At 49.1% G+C, this 18,234-nt stretch overlaps 1 protein-coding gene across 2 annotated transcripts in view; it reads left to right on the forward strand.

Annotated features, from left to right (window-relative positions):
* Positions 1–12,798, forward strand: part of KDM5C (lysine (K)-specific demethylase 5C) — a 31,598-nt gene extending 18,800 nt beyond the window's left edge. Inside the window, exons 13-26 of one of the 2 annotated variants that reach the window (XM_012660637.1) lie at positions 2,705–2,824; positions 2,934–3,128; positions 5,473–5,654; positions 5,743–5,867; positions 5,996–6,143; positions 6,799–6,904; positions 7,970–8,328; positions 8,929–9,067; positions 9,603–9,782; positions 9,936–10,073; positions 10,258–10,857; positions 11,141–11,219; positions 11,319–11,518; positions 11,623–12,798. In XM_012660637.1, the coding sequence (XP_012516091.1) occupies positions 2,705–2,824; positions 2,934–3,128; positions 5,473–5,654; positions 5,743–5,867; positions 5,996–6,143; positions 6,799–6,904; positions 7,970–8,328; positions 8,929–9,067; positions 9,603–9,782; positions 9,936–10,073; positions 10,258–10,857; positions 11,141–11,219; positions 11,319–11,518; positions 11,623–11,988 (2,937 nt within the window). In that variant the 3' untranslated portion in view covers positions 11,989–12,798. The remainder of the gene's footprint in view (positions 1–2,704; positions 2,825–2,933; positions 3,129–5,472; positions 5,655–5,742; positions 5,868–5,995; positions 6,144–6,798; positions 6,905–7,969; positions 8,329–8,928; positions 9,068–9,602; positions 9,783–9,935; positions 10,074–10,257; positions 10,858–11,140; positions 11,220–11,318; positions 11,519–11,622) is intronic. The other variant, XM_012660638.1, reaches the window with a different exon arrangement.
* The last annotated feature ends 5,436 nt before the right edge of the window (positions 12,799–18,234 follow it).

Raw genomic sequence — 18,234 nt, forward strand, 5'->3', positions numbered from 1 at the left:
AACGTTATACAAAATACCTGAGCATTTCTCTTCAAAACTGTTGACGTCATGAAAAAACAGGAAAGACGGTCACAGATCATAGGAGATCAAGATGACATAATGACTGAAGAAAACATGGCATTGTGAATAGGATCTATTTCTGTTTCTCTTCATTTCTTCCTGTGTACTCTAGTTACCATCTGATAGAATTCCCTTACTCCAACATACTATACTTGTTTTCACCTGCCTCCTTTGTGCTTTCAGTTCTAGAAGTCAGAGTTCCAAATGTGTCTTACTGGGCTAAACTCAAGGTGTCTGCAGGGCTGCATTAGTTTTTGGAGGCTCTTGGGAAGAATCTATTTTCTTTCGGTTTCAATTTCTAGAGGTTGCCTAGATTCTTTGGGTCATGATCTCCTTTCATTTTGAAAACCAGCTGTGGCCAGTTAAGTCTCTCTCACATTGCATCACTCAGATACTGATTCTCCTCACTCCCAATGAAGATTTATTTCTGAAGAGGTTAAAACAGAGTCTCTGGATTGAGGTCTCCTAGATACGGTTGAGGGTGGAGTTATAGTGAAGATAAGATTTATCATTGTCGGCATACTGGATGCTGAGGTTCTCAGCCATCTTCTTCCATTTGGCTGTTAGAACACTGGCAGCCAGGCCTTTTTTTTCTACAGGCAAAAAAATGAGAGAGTTTTCTCTGAAGAATCTGACCGGCCTGACAGGAAAGACCTAGAGTTTCCCAAACTAAGTGGCTCAGCTAGATCACCCTACGGGGAAACTCACAGTTGACAAGGTTCACCTATGTACTCAGAGCTTCCATTCAGCTTTTTTGTCTCTTCCTCTTAAATATAAGCTGGCAGCACAGATTAACAGACAATTGAGGAAACCCTAGAAAACAAAATAGAACCAAATAAACAGAAAGAAAGCAACTTGGAGAAACAGAGGCTAGGCAAAGCGAAATAAACTTCAAAAGAAAGGAAAAGAAACTTCATCAATATCTTCAGAGATAAGCATATATTGCAAACATCAAATAAGAGCATGAAATTATTAAAAAGAATATACTGAGAGCTATTAAAGAGCATGCTAAGAATATAATGAATTCTTGGAGATTAAAATTATAGTAGCAAAAGTGAAAAACAAAAAAAGCTTAGAAGATAGTTGAGGAAATCTCCCACAAAATGAATAAAAAGAGATGGGAAAAGGTAGAAAAAAATTAGAGAATTTGTCTAGGAAGGTCAACATTAAAATAATATGAGTTATAAAAAGAGAATAAATGAAAACAGAATGAAATCATTTAAGAAAATTTTCATTACCAAAGGACTGAGTTTCCAGAATCAAAGGACCTACTCTGTACATGAATGAAAATAAATCTACACCAAGATATATTTTGGAAATTTCCACATCAAACACTGCAACCAAAAGAATTCTGTAAGCTTCTTGAGAGAGAAACAGGTTTAATTCAAAACATTAGAAATCAGAGGCTGGGTGCCGTGGCTCACTCTTGTAATCCTACCACTCTTGGAGGCTGAGGTGGGAGGATTGCTTGAGCTCAAGAGTTCAAGACCAGCTTGAGCAAGAGCGAGACTCTGTCTCTACAAAGAACAGAAAAATTAGCCAGGCATGGTGGCACATGCCTGTATCCTCCCATGCCTCCCAGCTACTTGGGAGGCTGAGGTAGGAGGATCACTTCAGCCCAGGAGTTCGAGGTTGCAGTGAGCTATGGTGATGCCACTGCACTCTAGCCAGGACAACAGAGCAAGACTCTGTCTCCAAAAAAAAAAACGAAAGAAATCAGAGTGACTTCAGACTTTTCAACAACAACACTGGAATCTAGAAGACTAGAGCAATGCCTTCAAAAATGATTTTCATCTTAGATTTCTATATGCAGTCAAGTGTGAGAAGAATAGAGACATTAAAAAAAATAGGTTCTTCCCACCATTTCTCAAGCTATTGGAGGAGGTGCTTGAGCATAGCAAAAGAATAAACCAAGAAAGAGGAAGACATGGGATTTAGGACACAGGAGATCTGTCACAGGAGAGTGACAATCCAGGGAGGACAGCTGGTCCAGATTGGGACAGATCAGAAGGCCACATGAGAGACTGCTACAGAAAGATGAAAATCGATGGGAGGGAGATTTGGATACTTGTCAGACGTTAGGGATACATGCATAAAAAACTAAGCAAATTGAGAAATAGGCCATTTTTAACATAGTCTAAAAGTATATTATTTAAGGTTATTAAGGTCAATGCCAAAATAACCAGAAGAGGTGAAAATATTGGCTGGGGGGAGGGAAGAATGGCAGGACCTGCTGATTTTAAAACAAATCTTACGGAACCATTTGAGTATTTATTTATTTATTTCAGCATATTACAGGACCATATGATTCTTAAAACTGCATTATGTGACTGATGAAAATACTAAAAAAGCTTGGCAACCTTAATGAAAAGTGATATTTATAATTTTTATAAAAGTTACTAAGGAAGTTGGAATATTTTGATATGTATGTTTTTGAGTCTCAAATCTTCGTTATCTGTCAACACAGATCAAAACCTTGAAGGCAGAGACCAATGGTCCTTTCAAAGTTGGAGGTTCTGGGATTCTGTTGTCAGACTATGTTCCCTGAGAGTCTCCTTTGTCTCCTTAAGGACCCTGCACTTAGATCAGGTCTACAGACTAGAAAACCTCGATCTCAGTGGCCTTCGCCTTTCTTCTTCCTCAGGTTGTCCGCACAAACCAGTGTGCAGGAGAATTCGTCATCACCTTCCCCCGTGCTTACCATAGCGGCTTCAACCAAGGCTACAACTTTGCTGAGGCCGTCAACTTTTGCACTGCCGACTGGGTGAGAATAGAGTGTGGTAGACTGGTGGGGAGAAGCAGGAGGGTTGTGGAGAAGCTGAGGCACCACAGCCTCCATACTTGGCCACAGTCAACCTTGAACCTATCCACAGCTGCCAGCTGGGCGCCAGTGCATTGAGCACTACCGGCGGCTCCGAAGATACTGCGTCTTCTCCCATGAGGAGCTAATCTGCAAGATGGCTGCCTGCCCAGAGAAGCTAGACCTGAACCTGGCGGCAGCTGTGCATAAGGAGATGTTCATCATGGTGCAGGAGGAGCGGCGTCTACGAAAGGCCCTGCTGGAGAAGGTGGGTGGTGGGAAGAGTACCCCAGGTCAGGTACCCTAGCCCAGTGGAGATGGGGAGAGGCAAGGGCAGTTCCCAGAAGGAGAAAATGTAGCCTCTACACTTGGAGTGTAGTAAAAATAACTAGAAGCATCTGGATTGAAAACCACATTCCATTCTTTGCTGTACCCTTTACCAGCAATGCTGGACAAGTCAATTTACTTCACTGTCAGTTTCCCTATCTGAAAAATGGGATTATGATAATGCTTTTCTTTTTGGATAGTTGAATGGATTAGAGATAATGTTTGTTCAGTAACTGACCCATATCAGGTGCTGGTATAGCAGGTATTCATCATTATTTAAATGGCACAACAAGATAGACCAGCATATGAAACCCTCACTGCTGATTATCTGGGTGACCTTATCAAGTTACTTAATCTCTCATAGTCTCACTTTCTCACTCTAAAATAGGAATAAATGTCTCACTTGCAAGATAGTTATAAAGCTAGAGTAAGGTAATTTATGTCAAAGTGTCTTGCTGCCTTTGCAGTGTAGCAGCTGCTGTTATTGGTAATATTAATACATGAAGAAATTGAAATATAACATTTCCTAGGAAATGCCATTTTATTACATTCAGATGGTTCAGTAACTCAAACCAGGGTAACAATATTACCAAGTAGAAGGTGGTCCTACTTTAATAGATGTCTCATAAATGTGTCAGTTGTGTATGTGTGTGTGGAAACTGCTACGGAGCTATAAAGTTCACTTGTGTAGTTTCAGCCACCTTCTTCAAGCTCCACACTTACCCAGTTAGGTAATTGACTTAGTGAGAGTCCTCCATAGCATTACAAAGGAATGCTGGTCCCGAAGGATCCGTTGCTGCCTGTTCAGGGCAATACTTTCTCATTTTAAAGCTCATTTATAACTTTCCTGTGAGTGTGGGCTGTAGGAAGAATTACAGCTACAGTCGTGTTGCAAGTCTGGGGCCTCAGTCGCGGTGGTAGTTGAGTTACTGGCTTTTCTAGGCATCATTTTCTCTCTCTGTTCTGTGCTGTTGTTAAATGTTGGCTCTGTGGCTGTGCCAGGCTATGGAAAGGAGCTAAAGCAAAGTGGGAGAATAGACCCTCTCATCCTGCCATTCAGAATTCTTTATACTTGGCCCTTAGCTCAGAGAAGGGTTCTGGACACCCTCATCTTAGAATCCTGTAAGAGATTGTGGATGTGTGTTTGAGTACTTTTCTGGAGAGAGGACTCATAGTTTGCATACAGTTCTCCGTCCATGATCCAAAAAAACCTAAGGACTTCATTTTAGAACAGTCTCTGGCTTTGGAGTCAAAATTGATTGCAGTCAAATCCTCACTTTGGCAAATTAGTGATACTTTCTGAGACTTTAGTTACCTCCTTAGTAAAATGATATAGGCCTGTGAAATATATATTCTCATCTGAAAATTAGAGCTAATAACAGTAAACATTTGTCAAGCACTTGATCTAGTGCTAAAATGCTTGTCTAAGTCCTTAGTTGCATTATGTTTGTTAATCCTCATAACAACCCAACAAGGATGGTACAGTTATCATCTAAGCAACAGGTGGAGTCATTGGCTTAGGTTTGGAAGCCATATTTTTGGGAAAAAGATTGTATCTTTAAACCCTGGACACAAGCACATACAGCTGAATTTTTCTAAGTTATATATGTGCATGCAGTGTCTTCTGCCTGCTTAGCAGCCTGGAAGCCAGCATTGTTCCCCAGGACACACCCTCCATACTAGCCAGGCCCATCCCTTGGCCACTTCCACACATTGTCCCCTCTCTGGTGCTCTGGTCCACCACTTTCCTCACCTTCTCTTATCCACAAGGCCCTTTCTGCTGATTGGAATCTTCATTCTTTTATAAAATTCTCTGACCGGGCGCGGTGGCTCACGCCTGTAATCCTAGCACTCTGGGAGGCCGAGGCGGGCGGATTGTTTGAGCTCAGGAGTTTGAGACCAGCCTGAGCAAGAGCGAGACCCTGTCTCTACCAAAAATAGAAAGAAATTAATTGGACAGCTAAAAATATATAGAAAAAATTAGCCGGGCATGGTGGTGCATGCCTGTAGTCCCAGCTACTCGGGAGGCTGAGGCAGAAGGATCGCTTGAGCCCAGGAGTTTGAGGTTGCTGTGAGCTAGGATGACGCCACGGCACTCACTCTAGCCAGGGCAGCAGAGTGAGACTCTGTCTCAAAAAAAAAAAAAAGAAAATTCTCTGCCTCAGCCTCGTAAACCCCATGACTTTTGGCATAGATTTGGGCCTGAAGTGGGGCGCTGTGGTGGCTGGAGGATTCTGCTACTCTGTTCTGAGTCTGTGTAACCCTTGTGGGTTGAATGGCCCCAGGGCGTCACAGAGGCTGAGCGAGAGGCATTTGAGCTGCTCCCAGATGACGAGCGCCAGTGTATCAAGTGCAAGACCACATGTTTCCTGTCAGCCCTGGCTTGCTACGACTGCCCAGATGGCCTTGTCTGCCTTTCCCACATCAACGACCTCTGCAAGTGCTCCAGTAGCCGGCAGTACCTGCGGTGAGCACAGGCCTACCTGGAGGAAGTGGGGCAATGAGGAGGATGCGGAACTGGGCCGGACATGCTGTCTCCTGCCCTCTTCCTCCAGGTATCGGTACACCTTGGATGAGCTCCCTGCTATGTTGCATAAGCTGAAGGTTCGGGCTGAGTCCTTTGACACCTGGGCCAACAAAGTACGAGTGGCCCTGGAGGTGGAGGATGGGCGGAAGCGCAGTGAGTGATGGGGGGATGGAGGGACTCCACAGGCAAGTTCTATTCCATTTTCTTCTGTACCCTCAACCCCCTTCCTGTGTCTTTAGTCTTATACTGCGTACTCCTTGCTGCCCTTATTCTCCCTCCAGGCCTTGAAGAGCTGAGGGCATTAGAATCTGAGGCCCGTGAGCGGAGGTTTCCTAACAGTGAGTTGCTGCAGCAACTGAAGAACTGCCTGAGCGAGGCAGAGGCTTGTGTGTCCCGAGCTCTGGGACTGGTCAGCGGCCAGGAAGCTGGGTATGGCAGCGTGAGGTGTTGGGGCACAGATAGCCTGCTGAGGATCCAGCACCTAGGAAAAGTGCTACATGGGGTGGACTCTGAATACCATTTGGCAGACTGGACATTAGCAGGGAGCTGCCAAGCACTGCAGTGTGAGATAGCCTGGGAGGTACTGGGGAGGGCAAGGAGACCAGGCAACTTAGAATGGAGAGGAGAGCCTCCATGATAAGAAAGCTAGAAGTGTTTATTTCTGTCAGTACCTGGAGGAGATTTGAGAGACAGGCTGAGGGATTTTGTGGGCAGGGAGGAGTTGTGGGAGATTTAGGGGCAAGAACAGGACACGGATGTGTAAACCTGGTCACAGCTGTACAGCTTTAGAGTTCACAGTAGAGGATGGATTGAAAAGTCCGGTTTCCGTTACCATTCAGCATAGTTTCTAAGCTCCCTCCTCCCCCGCTCCCAATATATTTCCATCTTCTAAAATTCTTTCTCCTCATCATATGAACATGCTTATATTTTAAAACCCTCCCTGTAACCTAGGCAGTTGGGGGAACTCTGAGTTATGTGAGATCAAGGTGGACAGGTATGGTGAGGAAAGGTGATGGGTCTTAGCACAGAGACAGAGGGAGGGGACTGGGTTTGGACCTGGAACCCCACATGTGAAATTCCATAGCCCTCACAGGGTGGCTGGTCTACAGATGACCCTGGCTGAGCTCCGGGCCTTTCTGGACCAGATGAACAACCTGCCTTGTGCCATGCACCAGATCGGGGATGTCAAGGTGAGAAGGGGTGGACTTGGAGTGTTGCTGAGGGATCGGGAGATCGGGGACTTGAGCGGCAGGCCACTCTTGGCTCCCTTCAAATGCTTCAAGTATTTGGGCAAGACAGGATGCGTATGTGTGAAAAGAGATGGAGGCGTGAGGCAAGAGTCTAGTGACTGCCTCTTAGAAATGGGATTTGAGGGGCAGTTGGCAAGGGTATGAATACAGGATACAGGGTCAAGGGCAAGTTTCCTGGAGGAGGTGGAGGAGAAGGAGGCAGCAGGGGTGCTTGTTGGGCCTGGAAAGTTGAGTGAAGTTCATGAAGGTGGAATAGAAGCGGGATGGAGACGGCAGCAGACGCTGGTGTGAGCATGAGGGTCTGTGCAAAGGCTAAGCATAGCATTTTTTAGGGCCGAGGGTCTCTTGGTGCTCTGAGAGCAAAGTACTCTGGAGAGTTAAATAAAGCACCAATTTCTGACCAGCCCCTGTTAAGAATCTCTAGGATTGGGGCCTAGGAATCTACATTTTTTTTTTTTTTTTTTTTTGAGACAGAGTCTCACTCTGTTGCCCGGAGTAGAGTGCCGAGGCGTCAGCCTAGCTCACAGCAACCTCAAACTCCTGGGCTCAAGCGATCCTACTGCCTCAGCCTCCCGAGTAGCTGGGACTACAGACATGCGCCACCATGCCCAGCTAATTTTTTTTTTATATATATTTTTAGTTGTCCGATTAATTTCTTTCTATTTTTAGTAGAGACGGGATCTCGCTCTTGCTCAGGCTGGTCTCAAACCCCTGAGCTCAAACGATCCGCCCGCCTCGGCCTCCCAGAGTGCTAGGATTACAGGCATGAGCCACCGCGCCCGGCTGGAATCTACATTTTTAACAAATTCCCCAGGGCATTCTAATGAGCAGTCAGTGTTATGAAGTACTAATTTTAGGGCTTGGAAAAGGAGAGCCCAGCCTATGTAAGGTTTCCTTTTCCCAAAAGCTTAGAGGGTAAGAAGATAGGTGGGCAAGGGTATCTAGTGGTGACACCCCTAAGTGAGCTCAGCTGAGGAATCTGTTCTTCATCCTGTATTCTGGTAGGGTATTCTGGAACAGGTGGAAGCCTACCAGGCTGAGGCTCGTGAGGCCCTGGCCTTGCTACCCTCCAGTCCAGGGCTACTGCAGTCCCTCTTGGAGAGGGGGCAGCAGCTGGGGGTGGAGGTGCCTGAGGCTCAGCAGCTCCAACGGCAGGTGGAACAGGCACAATGGCTGGATGAGGTGAAACGCACACTGGCCCCCTCAGCCCGAAGGGGCACCCTGGCTGTCATGCGGGGACTGTTGGTCGCGGGTGCCAGTGTAGCCCCTAGCCCTGCTGTGGATAAGGCCCGGGCTGAGCTACAGGAGCTGCTGACCATTGCTGAACGCTGGGAGGAGAAAGCCCACCTCTGCCTGGAGGCCAGGTAGGTCCAGCCTCTTCCCCTCCCTACCCTACTCCAGCCTTCAAAGTAGAGTGGAGAATCTGAAGATGATTCCCATGGGTGGCCTTGACCATCACACTCCTCTGTTGGTGTAGTGACTCTCCTCCCCTCTTTTGTTCCCTATCTTGTCCTTTTATTAACTCCATATGCACATACAAGCAGAGATAGATACAGAGGTATACAGAGAACTAGCCCTACAGGCTGACCTGTGCACATGCATGGAAGCAGAAGTAACAGACAGATGGACAGATGTTGGTAGAAAGATGCCACACACAGAGCAATCCTACAAACTGTAGCAACAGATTACACACAGGTTGTGTATGCATAGGCATTGCCAGCAGGCCAACAGGCTGGCAGACAAGCAGAGGTGCAAGAGCAATGGCAGTAGGATGAAGTTGGGTATGTGCAATCTGAGGAAAGCAGGGACTGTCAGCCACCCATAGGCAGAGTACAAGCAAGTAGGCCCAAGTGGCAGCAGGAATAAATGCCCAAGGGGCCCCAGTAGATATTTCTGGTAGTCAGGCTGGGCTTCTGGTCAGGCAGACCACACCAAACTGAGTTGTCTTTTTTCCCTACCTTTAGGCAGAAGCATCCACCAGCCACGCTCGAGGCCATAATCCGTGAAGCAGAAAACATCCCTGTTCACCTGCCCAACATCCAGGCTCTCAAGGAGGCTCTTGCTAAAGCCCGGGCCTGGATTGCCGATGTGGATGAGATCCAAGTGAGGACCCTGGCACCCCCCACCTTCCGCCCCAGGCTGGGAAGAGATGGCACATACACTGGGTTGTGCTGGGTTGCTGGCATGGGTTGGCTAGAGAGAGGAATGGGGCCCAGCACATAGTGGGGAGGTAAATGTGCTTGGTGAGCAGTGTGAGAGGAGGAGTAGTGTGCTGGCCTCAAGGAAGAGAGGGCGCTGGTTAGGATGAGAATGGTGGGCCAGGGAGGCAGGTGATGTCGGAGTGGAGCAGGGCAGGGCATGGAGGAGAGGAGGCAAACCACAGCAAAATAACTGGTTGGTGGTCTTGGAAATTGACTGGATACTTGGTGCTGAGGCAATCAGTGGATGCAGGCATTGTGGGAGAGGCAGGTGGGTGTTCCTTAGGATATTATCTTGGGATCTTACAGGTAATATCTTTCTGCCTCAAGACTGTGAGTTTAATCCATCTTTCCAGCTCAGGGCCAGGCATAGAGTGCTTACTTGGTAGTCAGTAGACATTGGCAAGTTGAACTGAGCTTTCTCTCGCCCTTGTACCTAGAATGGTGACCACTACCCTTGCTTGGATGACTTGGAGGGCCTTGTGGCTGTGGGCCGAGACCTACCTGTGGGGCTGGAGGAGCTGAGACAGCTGGAGCTGCAGGTACTGACAGCACACTCCTGGAGGGAGAAGGCCTCCAAGACCTTCCTCAAGAAGAATTCTTGCTACACCCTGCTGGAGGTGAGGCCTGGGACCTTGACCCACAGCCTCTCTTGGGCTTGGCCTGGCTGCTGTGAGATAGCTCATATGAGAATGTGGGTTTGGGGGGCGGTACTAGGGGGCGGTGGGAGGTGGGAGAAAGCTAGTCATTCCCCCTCTGTCTGCCTGCCTCAGGTGCTCTGCCCGTGTGCAGATGCTGGCTCAGACAGCACCAAGCGCAGCCGGTGGATGGAGAAGGAGCTGGGGTTGTACAAATCTGACACAGAGCTGCTGGGGCTGTCTGCGCAGGACCTCAGGGACCCAGGCTCTGTGGTAAGGAGCTTAGACACAAATGGGGAGAAGAGCTTGGCAATAATAGAGTGTCTGAGCCGGGTGACCATGGGCAGACCGCTTGCTTCCTGAGCTTCAGTTCTCCTGTTTTGGAGTGTGGTGTTAAGGGGGCCAGAGAACGGAGGGGATAGGCTACTGACCTACTCTCCTGTCCTGGGCATGGCAGATCGTGGCCTTCAAGGAGGGGGAACAGAAGGAGAAGGAGGGTATCCTGCAGCTGCGTCGCACCAACTCAGCCAAGCCCAGTCCACTGGCATCATCAACCACAGCCTCCTCTGCAACCTCTATCTGTGTGTGTGGGCAGGTGCCAGCTGGGGTGGGAGCTCTGCAGTGTGACCTGTGTCAGGACTGGTTCCATGGGCGGTGTGTGTCGGTGCCCCGCCTCCTCAGCTCTCCGAGGCCCAACCCCACCTCATCCCCACTGCTGGCCTGGTGGGAATGGGACACCAAATTCCTGTGTCCACTGTGTATGCGCTCACGGCGCCCGCGCCTAGAGACCATCCTAGCACTGCTCGTAGCCCTGCAGAGACTGCCTGTGCGACTGCCCGAGGGTGAAGCCCTGCAATGCCTCACAGAGAGGGCCATTAGCTGGCAGGGCCGTGCCAGACAGGCCCTGGCCTCTGAGGATGTGACTGCTCTGTTGGGACGGCTGGCTGAGCTCCGCCAACGGCTACAGGCTGAACCCAGGCCTGAGGAGCCCTCTACCTGCCCTTCAGCCCCTGCCTCTGACCCACTCAGAGAAGGCAGTGGCAAAAATATGCCTAAGGTGAGCTATGCAGCCCAGCTTTTGTTCTCAAGTTCTGGTCTCCTAGCCCCTAGCCCTGTTTAGGCTCCGCCCTGCCCCTGGCCCCCAATTTTCAGCCTCCTTTGGCCCAGCCTCCCTGCCACATCCTGCATCCATTCAGATCCCTAGACTGTTCCCTGCTGATGGCCTGTGTCTGCCGTCTTCTTCCGGGAGGTAGAGGCCCCAAGTTCAAGGCTGGGGGAGGAAAAATAGGGCCTGGTTCTTCAGTTTAGTTACCCCTACCCATTCTTGCTCTCCTTGGCAGGTCCAGGGCTTGCTGGAGAATGGAGACAGTGTGACCAGTCCTGAGAAGGTAGCCCTGGAGGAGGGCTCAGGTAAGAGAGGTAGGTCTAGGTGTGGTGTGGGCAGGCTATTGACTACACCAGAGTGACCCATAAGACCAAGGGCAGCCTCTAATCCAGCTTATCCCCACAACCCCCCAGATCTGGAGCTGCTGTCCTCACTGTTGCCACAATTGAATGGCCCTGCGTTGGAGCTGCCTGAGGCAACCCGGGCCCCCCTGGAGGAACTCATGATGGAAGGGGACCTGCTTGAGGTGACCCTGGATGAGAACCACAGCATCTGGCAGCTGCTGCAGGCTGGACAGTCTCCAGACCTGGAGAGGATCCGCACACTTCTAGAGGTGAGGAGAGGGGTCACAGGCCGGGCCAGGAGGTCAGGCTAAGTAGGGAGTCCAGGCCTGACCACTGGTCTATAACCTGTCTTTCTGCCTATCTGTGATCACAGCTGGAGAAGGCAGAGCGCCATGGGAGTCGGGCACGGGGCCGGGCCCTGGAGAGGCGGCGGCGGCGGAAGGTGGATCGGGGTGGGGAGGGCGATGACCCAGCCCGAGAGGAGCTAGAGCCAAAGAGGGTACGGAGCTCAGGGCCAGAGGCTGAGGAGGCCCAAGAGGAGGAGGAGCTGGAGGAGGAGACTGGGGGTGAAGGTCCCCCCACATCCCTCCCCACCACTGACAGCCCCAGCACCCAGGAGAACCAGAATGGCTTGGAACCGGCGCCAGGGGCTGCTTCAGGCGCTTTGGCCCCTTTCTCTACTCTGACTCCCCGGCTGCAGCTGCCCAGCCCACAGCAGCCACCTCAGCAACAGTTGTGACAGTGGCTGAGCCTAGCACAGACCCTGACAGAGATCCCCCTCGGCCTCAAGGATCCTCTTTCTGACCATCAAGCCTGCTTCTTGGGAGGTGGGCGGGTAGTGGGGATGGCCACCCCCCTACCTGCCCGCCCCTGAATCCCTTGACTTTTATATTCTGACTCCAAGGTATTGTTCAGACCTCAGCTCCTGGGGGCCGGCCCCTGGAGTCCCCCTTCCCTGGTAGCCTCTAACCAGCATTCCCAGACACCTGAGGCAGATAGACAGACGGATGGGCAGGTGGGCAGGGGGGTGGCTGGGGCTGGGCCAGCACCATTCCAGAGACAAGGCCAGTGCATATGCAAACTGGGGGAATCTCCTCTCCCTTCTCTCCCCAGTTCTGGCCCTGGCCAGGCCATGCTACACTAACCCCCCTCCCCACTCTCCTCCCCTCCTCTTTTCCTTCCTCCCTCCCTCCTTCTCCCTTCCCCTGACTGTTCCACCCAGGAGGAGGAAACTTCACATAGCTGTGCTCACAGTTTTTTATTTTAAAGGAATTTGGATGGGGAGCTGAACAGGGCTCCCTGTGATTTGAAGAAAGCTTTTGGTGCTTGTCCTCACAACCACCTCAATCCTCCTTCCCTGTCCTCCCCTGTCTCCTTTCCTCCTCCTGGGTTCATGTTGTAATAAAAGAAGATTGTTGGTGTGTAATTAATTTGTTCAAAAGAAAAAAAAGCAAAACAAGAAACTTGGTTCCAACCGAAGCCTATTTTAATTTTATTTTATTATTTTCCTCTTGTTAGAAATAAAACCCTTAGAAACATTTTTTGGAAACATGTTTCTGAAGTGCATTTCTCTTGGAAGGGGAGAACAGTGCTTCCATCACCTGTAAGTGGAGCAGCTGTAGTGCTGGCGGGAGCACTAGGGCTGAAGCCAGGGAGCTCTGGCTTCTGAAACCGAGTTCTGCCAGCTTCTCCTTAACCTTGGCCAAGACATCCCGATCCTTCCCTGACTCCACCTCCAAGGCAGTTTCCCCCAAAGTTAAATAGGTGGGCTCTGGCACCTCCACCTAAACTGTACCACAGCCTCCCCTAGCTTTGTGCCCTCCTGTCTACCTTCCTCTAGCACCCAAAGGGAATTTTTTTTTTCTTTATAGCTTTATTGAGGCATAATATACATACCACAAAATTCACCTGTTTTAAATGTACAATTCAGTGATTCGGAGGGCTGTTTCTAAAGTGTAGATCTGATTGTGTTACCACTGCTTAAAACCTTCCATGATGCTTCAGTGCCCTTAAGATCAAGATTATATATAGAATCTCATTCTTTCTAGAATGCTTTCCTGTCTAACCCATATGCCACATTCAAGGACCCTTCCCTGATTTTTGTCTACAAGTTCTTTCTGCCCCCGACGAATGGGGACTAAAGCTCAGATGTGTGGTCATTTGCAACCCCTGAGTTCACTTTTTTCGGATAGCTTATTGAGATACAATTCATATACCATACAGTTCACCCAACTTAAATTGTACAATTCAATGGCTTTTAGTGTATTCTCAGAGTTGTGCAACCATCACTGCAAAAGAAATTTTAGAACATTTTCATCACCTCAAAAAGAAACTCCACATCCCTTAGGTATCCCCATCCCACCTCCCCCATTTGCCTATTCTGGATATTTTATATAAATGGAATCGTATAATATGTGATCCTTTGTGTCTGGCTTCTTTCACTTACCATAATGGTTTCAAGCCCATTAATGGTCCCAGAGTAATTGGAAAGATCTCCCTTCTGGGCCCCAAAGTCTTATAAGACGAGGATGGTGGACTAAATTAGGACTGTCACCAGAGATTGTTTATGTGTTTTTGTGGGTGTTTGCATGCATGCGTTTTTCTGGCAAGAAGACTAACCAGCTTGTATCAGACTCATAAAGGGATCCTTGACCTTCCAAAGGCTAAGAACCATTCTTTGTGGTCTTGAGTGTTCTGTGTTTGGAGTGTGCCCATGATATGAGGATACAGAAGAGGAAGCAAGAACATGGAGGCCCTGCTAAGCCAGCCAGCTTCCCATCATGCCTGGCTCCTCAAGGGTTTTCCCTGCTCTCAGGGGTCTGCATGGAGGCTAAAGGCTAGGTCCTGATCAAGAGCTTAGCATACTGCCGCTCTTATTTTGTTCTTCCTCAGCTGAATGTTCTATGGGTTCATTTTGTTCTATCAAGATTTTCAGTTGATAGGAACCTAGTGATGAATGAGAAAGCATTCTTCTGGCAGCTTTGACTGCTGGGAAAGTCTCAGCTCTGCCTCATCCATCCAGTCTTCCAGTTGAGACACTGGGCTGTAGAAGGAAGCAGAGGCAGAGGCCAGTGGACAACCCTGTCTTGGGTCCAGTTTGACACGAGGTCGCAATCCAGGGGAAAAGGCTGGCCTTTTACCTGTCCAACTCCTTGGATGTGATCATGAAAAGAGGGTTGGAGGAGATGACAGAAGAGACAGGTGTGAGAGCTGGGATGGGAGCAGGAAGGAGTTCAATGTTGGCACTTCACCACCACTCCCTACTCTGAGGCAGTCAGCTGTGGGAAGAAGTGGCCGGATAAGAGAGGAAGAGATGATGCCTACAACCTGGAGCAACTCCCAGGCCAGAGAACTGCTGGGCCCAGGGTGGGGGTCCTCTAGGGCAGTGGTCCCCACCCTTTTTGGCACCAGGGGCTGGTTTAATGGAAGACAATTTTTCCACGGACCGAGGGTGGGGGAGTGGGGTGTCGTGGATGGAGGGGAGGTGGTACCAGAGCTCAGGTGGTGGTACGCAGCCCGTTTCCTAATAGGCCAAGGACCTGTACTGGGTGGGCTGTGGCCCGGGGTTTGGGGACCATAGCTGTAGGGTATGGGCCCATCCCTCACCAGTTTTTAGATAGTCTTACCCATCTTGGCACCTAACCCTAACCTCTCATACACACACTTTCTGCCCCCTTCACAGGGGGAGGTGCTCCCATGCAGGAGAGGCCCTAGCCGTCATCCTACAAGACCCAGATCAAATCTAATCTCTTCCAGAGAGCTTTCTCTGGTTCCAGATTTGTCCCCCTTTCTCAGACACTCCCCTAGAAAGGGAGGAGCGACTGGTTCACAGGACCCCCAGATGAGGGGATCGAGACAATGAGGTCAGGAAAGTAGAGGATATCTTCTCACCTCAAAGTCTCACTTTCTACTATAGACACACCACCCTGCTGCTGCATCCTCCAAAATGTCGCCACATCCCTCAGGATGGTTCATGAGTCTACAGGTGACAAGGGGATGGGAAGACATCACTTCTACTAAGGACTTTACTCAAACTCTTCCTTCAGGCCCAACTGACCCCCTCCTCCTCCTTCCTTAGTACCTCTATTTTGTCTGAAACACCAGGATTAATGGGTCTGTCTCTCCTCCCACCCCCGAGCTCTCCATACTGGGAGCTTTGGAGGAAGGCAAGGCCCAGGCCTTAGTCCTCTGTCTCCATTTCCAGGCCAGGGGCCCACAGAGTCTGGACTCAGAAAGAGGGAGACAGGAGCAGTAGTAGGAGCCCCACTCTGCATGTGAACTCTCTTTTCTCTGCAGGGCATAGGGTTCTTTGGTACAGGGTGCCACCCCATGGGAGGGGGGCCTGGGGTCTGAGGTCCATAGTCAATAGGGTCCTGCAGTACAGACACTAACGATGCTTCCCAGAAGACCTGAAGTTGTGGTAATGGGAGAAGAGGGGTTAGAGGGCAGACAGATAGGATCCCTGACCCTGGAGCACTCATGATCTAGGATAAGGGAAAGGAGCAGCCCCTTGTGAACCCCCTCCTGGGTGCCAAGCCTTATGAGATAAAACGGAGGAGAGACAGACCCGTTAATCCTGGTGCGACAGACACACAGGAAATGGACCCCTAGAAGAACAGGCCTGGCCCAGGCATGTCAGCCTGACAGAGCTGGGATTTTTACCAAGTCTCTGTGAAACTTAAGGCCTGTGCTGGTCAGAAGAGATCCAAAGTAATCAACCTGCCACCAAGAAATAATTCATAGTGGGAGTTCCATGTTGATCTCTGCTGTTGGTAGGTTGGGAACTCAGCAGTGCTATAGCCAGATTGGCCTTGGTAGGTTTCATATTGCTGAGGTTGTGCATAACCTCCATGCCTGTCTGTATTAGTTATGTATTGCTGCCTGACAAATTACCTTAAAAACTCAGTGGCTTAAAACAACATTTATCTCAGCTAGGAGCTTGTAATCCTAGCACTGTGGGAGGCCGAGGCGGGAAGATTGCTTGAGCTCATGAGTTTGAGACTAACCTGAGCAAGAATGAGAACCCATCTCAAAAAAACAAAACAAAACATTTATCTCATAGTTCCTGTGGGTTAGGAATCTAGGTGCAACTTAGCTGAGTTTCTATTTCAGGGTTTCTCACAGCCTGCAATCAAGGTGTCAGCTGGGAGGCCGGGCGCGGTGGCTCACGCCTGTAATCCTAGCACTCTGGGAGGCCGAGGCGGGCGGATTGTTTGAGCTCAGGAGTTTGAGACCAGCCTGAGCAAGAGCGAGACCCTGTCTCTACCAAAAATAGAAAGAAATTAATTGGACAGCTAAAAATATATAGAAAAAATTAGCCGGGCATGGTGGTGCATGCCTGTAGTCCCAGCTACTCGGGAGGCTGAGGCAGTAGGATTGCTTGAGCCCAGGAGTTTGAGGTTGCTGTGAGCTAGGCTGATGCCACGGCACTCTAGCCCGGGCAACAAAGTGAGACTCTGTCTCAAAAAAAAAAAAAAGGTGTCAGCTGAGGCTGCAGTCATCTCTAGGCTCGACTGGGGAAGGATCTGCTTTGAAACTCACTCACGTGGCTGTTGGCAGACTTCAGTTCTTTGCGAGTTGTTGGCCCAAAGGCTCTGGGTTCTTGCTGGCTGTTAGCTGGGGGTCATTCTTAGTTTCCTTGCCATGTGGATCTTTTCATAGAGCAGCTCACAACATGGCAGCCTGCTTCATCAGAGCAATTAAGTGAGATGAGCCAGAGACAGAATGAGAGAGTGCCCACATGTAAGAAAGAAGTCATAATCTTTATAACCCGATCTCAGAAGTGCCATCCCATCACTTTTGCAATATTCTGTTCATTAGACGTAAGTCACTCATAGCTCTGTGGCTGTCTAAGAAAAGAGAAAAGAAAAAAAAAGTCACTAGGTCCAGGCCACACTCCAGGGGAAGGGATTACACAAGGGTATCAATACCAGCAGGTGGGAATCATTGGGGGGTACCATAGTTCACCCTCTGGTCCTTGATGATTCACATTCCTTCCATATGTAAAATACACTCAACCCTTCCCAAGGTCTCTAAAAGTCTCATCCAATTACAGCATCATATAAATATCATATAAATCAAGTCCATGTGTGAACGAGTCTCCTTAGGTGTATTCCTTAAGTATGGCTCCTTAAGTACTATTTTTCTCCATCTTTAGATCTGTGAAACTTAACAGGCAAGTTATCTGTCCCCAACACACACAACATACAGTGGTGGAACAGGCATAGGATAACTACTACAGACATTCTAGTTCAAAATGAGGGAAAATGGGAGACACAAAGGCGTCACTGGTCTATAACAATTCTGAAATTCAGCTAGGAAAATGAAAGTCCTTGATTAGATTTCAAGGCCCAGGAATATTTCCCCACGGCTCTTGGTTCTGCCCTCTGGGTTCTTGGTTCTACCTTCTGTGCCTTCTTTCCTTTTTCATGAAAGGTAGCACATATTTACAACTGAGCACTTTTCCCAGTCTGCTTCCTGCCAGTAGAATTTTGGGAGTCCAATGGCTTCTTTTCATTGTGTTCTGTCTCTGTAATCAGCTGCCACCAAAAAAATAATTCCATAAAGGGGCTTGGTGTTTCGCTTTTGTTGGCAGGTTGGGCACTCAGCAGTGGCTTATAGCCTGATTGGCCTTGGTGGAAGTCTGTATTGCAGAGCCCAATGCATAACCTCCATGCCTGCCACCATGGCCATTTTGTTCGGGAGTCCATTGGGCATGGAAAAGGGTGACAAGATAGAGATTAACTGGCATCCACAGAACAGGACACCTACCTGTCTACCTGAATGAGATCCTCCACAGTTGGGAGGGTGGGCTTGGGAAAGAAAAAATATTAGATTCTCCACAGTGGATTCTCTTTGGTGCTCATTTGTGTGGGACATGAATATCCTCACACTGTGTGCCCATTCCAAGAGTGACATCCATATGCCTCTTCCTCAGACCTCCTTATCAACAATATTTCAATCCTGTTCTTTCCAAGTCCTTGAC

Source organism: Propithecus coquereli, unplaced genomic scaffold (genome assembly GCF_000956105.1).
Source record: "Propithecus coquereli isolate 6110/MARCELLA unplaced genomic scaffold, Pcoq_1.0 Scaffold671, whole genome shotgun sequence".
Taxonomy (NCBI): Eukaryota; Metazoa; Chordata; class Mammalia; order Primates; family Indriidae; genus Propithecus; species Propithecus coquereli.